Genomic DNA, 11,484 nt, shown 5'->3' with positions numbered 1-11,484 from the left:
TTATTATGTGATTGTAAAAGAGTAAATGCTGATCTACGACACCCGAAATTAGAATTTGTGTTATCGGCACTAAATGCTGATACTTTTGACATATTAATATTATATTTTTCCAAAGTCGATAGAACCGAATTACTTATACCATCAGCAGTTTCGCAGGCTTGTTCAAAAAAATCTAATAATTTTATTTGACATCCAGTTTGCAGACAAAAATATTGAACTACAATTGGATACATTTTTCTATTTCCTTTATTAGATGTATCTGTAGCAACTGAAAAGTAAGAAATATTCTTTAAGGCGTTAACTATAATTTCTTCTGCTTTCGGCCCAAGTAAATTTTGTACTATAGCTTCAGCTTTAGTACGACCACAAGATATTTTGCTGGCTATATTTGAATCGGAAAAGATTTTAGGAAGCAACTTAAAATCACAATCAAGAGAATTATAAGATAAGTTATGTTTTATATTATGAAAAATTTTAGAAACTTCTGCCAAATTAACTTGTTGACTTTCCAATGTATTTTTGGTAACAAAAAATGAATTTATTGTACATAATTGTTTATTAGAACTTTCTTTTTGTCTATGGGAAACGCTATTTGCATGGTGTTGCACATCAGATTTACCACCATGAGTAATTAAAAAGTCTTTCTTACATAGCTTACAATTACCAAACAAATTGTTATTTTCTGATTTTCTAAGCCAAGTATATGAATTTAACCACACATCACGAAAATTACAAAGACGTTTTACCTTTTTTGGTGGAGTATGGTCATTATCAGTAATATTTTGTTCTTCAGAGTCACTCATTATTATATGCACACACTGCAGTACACCAATAAAAAGTACTTTAATCGAAAAATGCACGGACAAATATTAATAAGCTGAATACGATATTAATCGAACGAATTATTATACAATATACTAAGCACAAACTATAATGTCATCACATCACCGTAAGCACCGCGTAACTGAACGCATACAGCGTATTATACCATTATAATAAAACGCTATTACTGATTACTATACAGATAAAATAAACATATCTACGTATATCTTGGTAATTGGTTAGATATTATTTATAAATAAGTAATAACTGTAATGTTCAAATGCCATAGTATCTATAAATATAATAATAGATTATTGCTTTTTACTCGATAACGAATGAAACATTTTATCGATGATTATAAATTGTTTAGTTCCTTAGTAATTTCCTTATGTCCCGGGAAAAATATGTCCCGCATAAATTTTGATCGGGACGCGGGAAAAAAATCTCAAAATCGTGAATGTCCCGCAAAAATCGGGACGGTTGGCAACCCTGGTCACACCTTGTGTACATGTGTATTTTTGTCAATAGATCGGATAGCAATGGTTGGGTTCGCCGCGCAAATACTATCCGACTATGTGGTGCTATGAGTGTGTATGTGTGTATGTATGTTGTGTGTACTTAAAATTATGGAAGGAATAAAAAATGGTAACTAAAATAATGTAAAAAATATGGTAACTATGTTACTGTATTTATAAAATAAATTATAGGAATCGGCCCTTCTGGCCCAACAACAAATTATAAAATTTAAAATAAATATTGTAATTACAAAAAATAATTCACAGCAACACGTAAATTGTATAAATAATAATAATATATACTCTGGCTATTTGAGCCTAACTAAAATGCCGATTCGGCACAACCAATATAATAAATAATAATAATAATAATGGCCCTTATGACACAATAATAATTAAATAATAAAATAAATATATAAAAACTCACAGTTTGTGGAGCGCAGACTGGCCAGCTGCAACTACCTAAAAACTATACTTTAAAATACAATAATAATAAAAATAGTGGCGATTAGCGCACACACAATAATAATATAATAAAATTCACAACATTTAGTGGCGATTCGCGCACACGTAAATATGTATAAAATAAATTAAACAAACAATAAATATTACGGCGATTCGCGCACGTATAAATAATTATAAAATAAAAAACTCCCGGCGATTAGCGCACATAAAATAATATAATAAAAAATGATAATAATAATATTGGCAATTCGTGCCTATAACAAATTTTTGTACAAAAAAGAAAAGATGTTCGCAAACGCGCAATGGACAATTCACGAACGACGTACAGAGAGCGACAAAAGTTGCGGCGGCCGTGTTAAAATACGCACACCGACAAGCCGGCGATGCAGATAACGCGCCGATAACGGGTAACGCGTTGGGACTTAATTAATTTAAATAATTCACACACAATTAATAACAAAAATAAATAAATCACAATATAGATAATTGTGCGTGTGTGTCGATAGGCTGTGATATTATTCGGGTTGTCGACCGGCCGCTATTTTACGGCGGCAACAACACAAGTAAAAAGAATAAGAATTAAAAATATCTATGAGTAATAAACAATGAAATAAAATAATAATAATACAAATTTTTTTAAGATAACAATATATATATATTTTAAACCGCAACTTTCCGGAACTTTTTCTGGTTTCATTATTAACTGTATTTCACACATGGATCTCTCGTGTCTGTTATATATATTTATTCCCTTCACAAAAAATCCGACGTTTGTCGACATTCGCGTATTTCTACTTCATTAAATCCAATATATTCTCATAGTTTTTACTAACTGCTAAGTATAGATTGGTTGGTTCAATAAACATAGACACAGAGTTATTGTCTCTGATCACAGGTAACGAAATTAGATGATATAAGGTTAACCCTTAATTGCATATAGTTGTATTCATGCAACATTATTATTTTTATTTTTTTCTGTTCTTAGAACTACTGGTATGTATAGTTTGATTACACCATTGTATTCGTCAAATAATTCTGATTATTTTGATATCATATTTGTTTACTGTTAAGTGTTTATTTATACTTTAATAATTCCCTGAAACTAATGAGTGATTGTACGTTGACCAAATGGATATATGATAACTTTGGAGAATCATAATATTGAAAATATATGTGATATCAATAATCAAAAAATGTGTATTTACATCTAAACTATGTTGTACAACTGTCGTTTAGGTTTTTTCGATAAATGGTACAATGATAATCCATGATAAACTCCGGTTGCACGAATGCATCTATATGCGTACAAACTTCTTATCTGTCTACACACGCTATCCACTTGTTGGTTGATTACAAAATAATTACAAAACATGCTTATAATTACAAAACGTTTTATATTACCTATATTTTTTACTTTCTAGACACATTATTATGTTCTGTGCTAGACACTAGTTTTATAAATAATATTGTACGTGTTTTGGTTTTTATATTTTTATATTACAATGTCGAATCATAAAGGTCTTACTGAACAAGAAATGCTTTATGCGCTGTTTGAAATACCAGTGGATTCTGATGATGAATTTGATAAAAATGACTTTGATGAATTAAATGAGTTTGTAACTGTAGAAGATATGGATGGTTATTTAAATTCTAATGAAGTAGAACTACCTGTCATAGATGAAAATTTGGTATTTGTTGAATCTTTAAATCATAATAATCCTATTGTTACATCTGTACCTCATGATGTAACTAATGATGTATTGCTGCCCTCTACTTATAGTAATAATTTTTCTGAAAATACCACTCAACCCACTGTTTCTATATCTGAAAATACTAATTGCCATCAAAAACCATTTACTCCAGTTACATCAGTTAATTGGACAAATATACCCTTTGAACATAACACAAGCTCACAGTTTCTAGGTAGTGAAGAACTTACAACTGATATTTTAAATTTGGATTCTCCCTACCAAATATTTAGTTATTTTTTTGATAATGATCTTATTGACCATATTTGTGAAGAAACTCTAAAATATAGTATTCAAAAAAATATTCAAAAACCATTTAAAATTAATAGAACTGACTTTAAAAGATTTTTAGGAATCTCCATTATGATGTCTGTTCATAAAAATCCGTCTATTCGTAGCTATTGGTCATCAAATATAGGTAATACTGTTATAAAAAATACCATGCCAGTAAATGTGTTTGAAAAAATCAAACAATTTTTACATTTTAATGACAATTCTCAACTAATTCCATTCAATAGACCTGGACATGATAGACTTTATCGTATAAGGCCACTTCTAGAAACATTAAATAAAAAATTTCAATCAGTTCCTCTAGAAGAATGTCTGTCAATAGATGAGCAATTATGTTCTACTAAAACTAAACATTATTTAAAACAATATATCCCCATGAAACCACATAAATGGGGTTATAAGTTGTTTGTTATGGCAGGTGTTTCTGGTTTTGCATATAATGTGGAAATTTATAGTGGGCAAGAGAATAATTCAGATCTACCTTTACCTTGTGAACCAGATATTGGTGCAAGTGCAAATGTTGTTGTACGTCTTGCTCATATAATACCATCAAATAACAATTTTAAATTGTATTATGATAATTATTATACTTCAATACAGTTAATAATTTATTTAAAAAGTAGAGGTATTGAAAGTCTAGGAACTGTTAGGAGAAATAGACTTAAAAATGTACCATTTCCTTCAGATACTGTTATGAAATCTAAGGATAGGGGTACCATGTATGAGTGTACAGCTACTGTAAACGAAGAAAAAATTACAGCAGTCTTATGGAAAGATAATAAGTAGGTAATCTTACTTTCAACATTTGTAAGTATGAACCCAGTTGAACATGTGAAAAGGTTTTCTAAAAAAGAAAAAAAAAACAATAATGGTTCCTTTTCCTATTGTTGTTAGTATTTACAACAAGCATATGGGTGGAGTTGACTTGCTAGATGCCAATATTGGAAGGTATAAAATTTCAATAAAATCCAGAAAGTGGTATATGAGGTTGTTCTATCATTTAATTGATATAACCGTTACAAATTCTTAGATATTACAAAAACGTATTTATGAAAGTAAAGGACAAAAATATCAATCTAGTTTGGCAGATTTCCGTGAAGAATTGGCTGTTTCATTATGTCAAATGGGAGAATTAGTGTCACCTAAAAGAGGTAGACCACTTAAAGAAGACAAATTAGGCAATATAACAGATAAAAAAAGGCAACGTAATGTTAACACTACACCAATAGATGTAAGGTTTGATGGTTTTCAGCATATGCCTGAGTGGTCTCAAAGCAGACAAAAATGCAAATACTTAGGTTGTAAAGGTATTACATACATAAGCTGTGCTAAATGCAGTAAGGCTTTGTGTTTTACTAGAAGTAGTAACTATTTCAACAAATATCATATGAAATAGTTCTAACTCTGATATCTATAGTTATTTCAATTTTCATATTTAGAATACCAAAGATTGGTTGTTACCTATGGTATTATTATTTTTTTTATCATATTTATAAAGACTGGTTGTCATTATTATTATTTTATTTAAATATTAAATTATTTGTTTAACAATTGGTATTAATTATATTTTCATTTAAAAAGATAAGTTGTTATTATATTATTTTATTTAAATGTTACTTATTTGATTATTTTTTAATGATATTTACACTAATAAAAACTGGTTGTCATTGTTATTATTTTATTGAATGTTAGAAGACTTAACACATTGTATAACATTGTTATATAATATTATGATTTTATGTTTTTATTTTTTATTTTCTCAATAAAAAGATATTAATTTAAAGAACTACCTTGGACTAGTTTTATGTAGTTAGAATAAGAATAATAAAAGTTGTTAAAATGAAAATTAAAAAAATAATATACATATGGAAATAGAAATAATAATAAATTAAAGTTGGTGCGCATATAGTTGCATTTGTGCAACGGACTTAAAAGCTGTGCTTTTCAAGTTTGGATTTTAAGTTGGAATTTTTAAATTATTTTTAACAAACTCCCCATACTCAAATTAATCAAAAACATTTATTTTCAGCAAGAAAAAAAAATCATGCAATTAAGGGTTAAGTTTACATTGTTAACTAATGATATTCTAAGTATAAATACTAATATATTATCTCTATATACACAAACTAACTTTCCCATATTTAATATTTTTAGAGCTCCCTCTAAATCAAGCTCTTTAGGAAAACTATTATCTAACGGGATATCCCTTTTTATTTGTTGTAGTTGTATTAAAATGTCTTTAGGATGCTCGAATGTATTACAACATATTAAGCTGCCGTTATTATTTCACCTAATAATTCAATTTCAAATAGCACATAGCTTTGCATAAGTTCATACATAATCTGTTGAGACACCAGCTCCTCAGTTTCTAAATCTATAAATAATTAATTTATATTGTTGAGTTTGCTACTAAGTTTTTCGAAATTACTCTTTAATACATTTATATGTTTATTAAAATTACCTATTGTTATACTTAAAAGGACAACATTGGATTTTATTACACTGGTTTGATCTTTGAAAATTTGTAATACTCTCTCTCTATTCGCATTTAACTCAGATATTCGTATCTCTATTTGTTAACTTCGTCTTCAGTCATAACCCCGTATAGTTGCTCGTGGAAGCCTCCTATGAATCCTAACACTGCTCATTTATTTCTTTTGACCGGGGAAGTTCCCATAATCATATAATAATTATTTTTTCTCTCGTTTATGTTGTAATAAAGCTAATACGGTAATATTTACATTACTACACCTAGTTATGGTCATTTTGCTAGTTACATTTCCACAAATTTCTATGATTTTTCCAAAGTAGCTACTGAATGTTATCACTTTACTATTAATAGCAGATAAATTCATATACATTATTATGTCCCAGTTAGTGTTCGTTATCTTCAATACCCCTTCATTTTCGTAGTAGTACAAACAGGAAATACCAGGTACCTGGGATACATGTGGGTTGGTTCTACTGTAACTGCGCTCAATATGAGCTCAACCGATAAAAGAATCCTATAAGGACAAATAAAATAAATCATTAAAACTAATAGTAATTTTGTACCTGTGCACACATAATTTTTTTAAAAAAAAAATGATATCTTTCTGATTACTTTGTTACCCTTTTATTTTCATGATGTGAAAACGTTCGAAAATAATGTAGATAATTTTCTGCTAGCCGCCTAAGCGTCCACAACAAGGAACGCAGCGGCAGGCCATCAAACTCGGACGAAACAGTGCAGGAAGTTGAGGAGTTTGTGCTGGAAGATCGCAGGTTGACTTTCAATGAGTTGGCCGAAAAACTTCAAGAAGTGTGCGGTAGAGACTCTATTCATTAAATTTTGGTCTCATTGAGAGCCAACTTTCTATCTTCACTACAAGCCTATCTTACAGAAGGTAGATTCTAAGAGGTATAATGGAATACTTGTATACTTGTTTGTTTTTTTACATTAAATTAGATAAATATATTTATTACTAAGAAGAACACCATTGAACACTTATCAAATATTATAGCCTTTAACTATTAAACAAATTGTTTAATTTATAGAATACAAACTACTGATGTTTATAAAAATCAATTAAGTAACTAACATTATGTAATAATAATAATAATTATTATTTTAAAATAATTGTTAATCGAGAAAATAACTTTAATTGTTCACTAAAAATACTAATAGAAAATATAATTTTGCTGGAGGATTTATTTATGAATCATCTACATTTTTCTTATACAAGTAACTGACTTAAAACCAGTACCAACCAGTTATAATTTACTCAAATTGAAAATAAATTGATAAATATTAAATTAAAGTGAATTTTAGACTAACGTAATAGAAACATAAATGATCATTAACCAAAAAATTTAAAGAAAATTTATATTTCCTTGTCTTTTTCTATATCTACTAATTATCAAGATTCCCATATGGTAAAAATGATGTATACATACAAATAAATATATAAATTAAATACAATATATAGACAAATAAAATGTTTATTAGAATTGTTGAAACTCCATGGCTAAATGATATTGATACAATATTAAGAATAAATTATTACAAATATGAGAGAATTTTGAATATATTACATTAAATAGTTTGATCCATGGTGCTAATTTTTCTGTCAGTACAACACTGATCTGAAGTCTTTTATTAATAAATAAATCAATCTTCTTGATTTATATAAAAAAAAAAAAAAAAAAAAAGTATAAGACTATAATCTAAAATTAGCAATTAAGAGACATTTATATGAAGAGCACTTTAAATACAAAACAAACAATTATTGAAAAAGGCATTATGTAATTGTAATGCTAGATGTATTTTAAATAATTTATATACCTTCATGGTCTGGATAATCACAGAACATTTTCAATGAATTCAAAGTGCAAAGATGTGAGCAACAGGTATTGTTAGACTGTTCTATCAGTGAATGAAAATCTGAAAAATATTAATTAAAAATACCTAAAGAATATGAAAATGCAAAACATATGCGATCATTTTACAACAATATTCATATTAAACATTGTTTGTTGATACATATACAAAAAAATCAGAATAAACATTAATTTACCTTTAGATATTCCATTGAGCATTACAAAATGACATATAATTGACACAGCCCTTATCAATTTTTCTCCACAAATATAATATGGTCTGTTCCAATCCAAACCTATAATTAGGTATTTGATATTAATTATTTTTTAAAGTAAATAATTAATTTGATTTATATCATAAATATTATAATATATAATTATTTTTTAATGTTTTTATTCTTCGTCCTAAGTCGGTTGCATTAGAAATATCACATGGTTAATCACGCACAATCATAATGACAAGGTATTTTATGTAAAATCTGATTGAAATATATTTATTAACATTTATTTTATAAATTTGTGTAAAACACAATATTTATAGAAACATTTATATTTTACTCCAATAAATTAAGTGAATATACAATTAAAATATTACCTATACAATTTTTTTTTACACAATGGTTGTAAATTATGATGTAGTAGAACCCCTCTAATCTGTCAAATTTGGGACAAGAGTTATGGTCAGAACCCAAAAAAGGTCAGATTATCAGCATATACAGAAAAATTGTATTTACATATGTAATAGGTACTAAAAATTTGAATGTATGTATGTATATGAACATATATAAAAATTATAATTAATATTATATTCATATTTAATTTAATATAAAATATTAAATTTAAAATTATTAGATAGTAGTAATAAACAAATAAATAAATATATATAACAAATTATTTGTATTTAAAATTAAATAAAAGCTTAGCCTTCAGTATTATTACAAGTGTAAAGAACAACTGGTCTCAAATAAAAAATTCATTGTCAAGTATTTACAAAGTCAATAAAATCGTGACGTAAGAATTATCATACAAAAATAGTCACAAACGGTCTTTATGACATGCAATAAAGGCAAATAAAACATCACTAATAAATTAGATGATATTTTATATTTAAATTAAATATACGTAAAAAAGATACTATGAATTACAAAATAAAACTAAAATGTAAAAAATTTAAAAATCAAAATTAGTCTTTCAGTCAGCTATGGAACCAACAAAAGGTTAAATAAGCAGTATAAAAATATTTTAATCTATTGGTTAGAAGTTAATGTTATTTATAAATATTGTTTAATAAAAATCATTACCACCATCTTTTTCTGCTATACTATTATTTCCATTTGTTGGTATGATAGTCATGGTAAAAAGTAAAAACAAAAATATTGTTACTTTCCTGTAACAACAATGAACACATACAGTTTGTCGAAAGTTTGAAATATCAATTGTTTAGAAAATAAAATGTATAAGAGTAAACAATGAAAAACAATTGGTTAATATTCACTTACAAGTTTAATCTTGCCTTCATATTAGTTTCTGTTAACTAAAAAATAAGAAATTGTATTAATTCAGCAAAAATATTATAGTTGTATAAATATTTTTATAATTATATTTTAAACAATTATAAATAAATACATTCAGACTTGGGTAAAATACTTTTTAAAAGTATTTAGAATAAATACTCGAATACTTACAAAAAATAGTATTCCAAATATGTATTCAAATACTTTATACAAATTGTATTCCGAATACATTATTTAGAATACTTTTAAAATACTTCAATTTTTCATATTATAAAAATAATAGATGTCCAGTCAACAGAAATATTTGAAATTGTAGACTAAATATATGTTATTTTATTGTACTTTTATATTATATAACTGTTATAGTTTATGGTTTACAATAATAAATACCTGATATTAGCTTATACAAGATACGACAAATAAGTAATAAAATCATTTAGAAAAGAAACAATTTTACGGTATTCGAAACAGAATACTCGTTATAAGTATTCAAAATACTTTATTGAATACTTTCAAAATAAGTATTTAAAAAGTATTCGAAATACTTAAAAAGTATTCTGAATATTGTATTCGGAATACTACCCAAGTCTGCGTACATTATAAAAACAATATATTTAAATAAAAAACTTGATTACTCACTACAATTTTTAACGTAGACTGAACTGGACTGAAACAAATGAAAATCGGGGGAAAAAATGTTCAGTGTTTTCACAGAATTTGTGAGAAATGAAGAACGGTAAACAATTACAACTCAAACTCGTTATGAACACAATGATTATGGAAAAACAAAAACGTCGCGGCATTCGTGGACGATAAACGAAAATTACGCGTCACTTTTATTCAGTGTTGCCAGGTAAAACGAAACGAATAGCGCAACAAATTACTTATAATCGCGTTACGATAGCGCTCTTATCATTTTTTTTCGTTAATTTTCATTCATTCATTTTCGTTTTATCGACCGCGAATGCCGCGACGTTTTCGTTTTTCCGTAAACATTGTATTCATAACGTGTTTGAGTTGTAATTTCTAATATAACAGTTTTTGTATGAGCTCTGCATGGTTGCCTAGACTAGCTATACTAGAATCCTGACAGGATTACAAAAGATGCATCGAGACTGGGAGTGAATGACGGAAAAAAAATAGCTCAAAATAGAGATAGATGGAGGCAAGTGGTTGCTGCGGCAATGGACCTAAATGGCCCGTAAAAGCCAAGGAAGAAGGAATTGGAATCACAAAAAAACAAGACTGATAGAGACACGAGTTTTTGATAACACGTTATCATTATAATATATTTGCACATTTTTATTTTGCTCCTCTTCATAATTTTATGTCGTTTAACTAATAATAATAATTAAATAACTAATAACTATTAGTATACAATAAATATAATTATATAAATCACAATATGTTGTGGTTAAGAAATAAAATTTGTGAAATTTTTGATGTTGTGAGTCGAGATCTTCTTTCATTTACAACTTGGCCTGCTTTCGAAAATATCCTCTCATAAGGTACTGATGTTGCCATAATACACAGTCTCCTTTTAGTTAGTCTATACAATCATGGGTACACATTTTTGTGCTTAGCCCACCAAACCAAAGGATTTTCCGCACAGTTGATCAATGGTTCATTCAAATACTTGTCAACAGTTTCATCAAACTCCTTTCATTGAACTTGAATTACTAGTAGAGGTAGATGTAGAAACTTGTTGATGTATTGGTTCGTCTGATTCTAATATAATACTTTGAGCTTTAGTCTTTAAAAAACGAACTG

General features: G+C 27.4%; 1 protein-coding gene across 1 annotated transcript; it reads right to left on the bottom strand.

The window, feature by feature from the left end:
• Positions 1-7,931: 7,931 nt before the first annotated feature.
• On the bottom strand, positions 7,932-11,003 carry LOC112681193. The gene is made up of 6 exons (XM_025551455.1): positions 10,354-11,003; positions 9,700-9,734; positions 9,502-9,587; positions 8,398-8,496; positions 8,166-8,264; positions 7,932-7,999 (listed from the first exon to the last, which is right to left on the bottom strand). The coding sequence occupies exons 2-6, from the start codon at positions 9,717-9,719 to the stop codon at positions 7,992-7,994; spliced, it is 312 nt and encodes a 103-aa protein (XP_025407240.1). The 5' UTR covers positions 9,720-9,734; positions 10,354-11,003; the 3' UTR covers positions 7,932-7,991.
• Positions 11,004-11,484: the final 481 nt, after the last annotated feature.

Source organism: Sipha flava, unplaced genomic scaffold (genome assembly GCF_003268045.1).
Source record: "Sipha flava isolate LNK unplaced genomic scaffold, YSA_version1 18771_pilon_pilon, whole genome shotgun sequence".
NCBI classification, from domain to species: Eukaryota; Metazoa; Arthropoda; class Insecta; order Hemiptera; family Aphididae; genus Sipha; species Sipha flava.
Note: the sequence above shows the minus strand (reverse complement) of the source record. Positions and strands in the feature narration are given on the sequence as shown.

Bases quoted from the DNA above. Each gene is read 5' to 3' on its own strand.
- LOC112681193 (XM_025551455.1), bottom strand. From the start codon at position 9,719: ATGAAGGCAAGATTAAACTT. The intron at 9,588-9,699 runs GTAAGTGAATAT...TTGTTGTTACAG, and splicing joins ATGAAGGCAAGATTAAACTT to GAAAGTAACAATATTTTTGT. The intron at 8,265-8,397 runs GTAAATTAATGT...AATATTTTTCAG, and splicing joins GCTCAATGGAATATCTAAAG to ATTTTCATTCACTGATAGAA.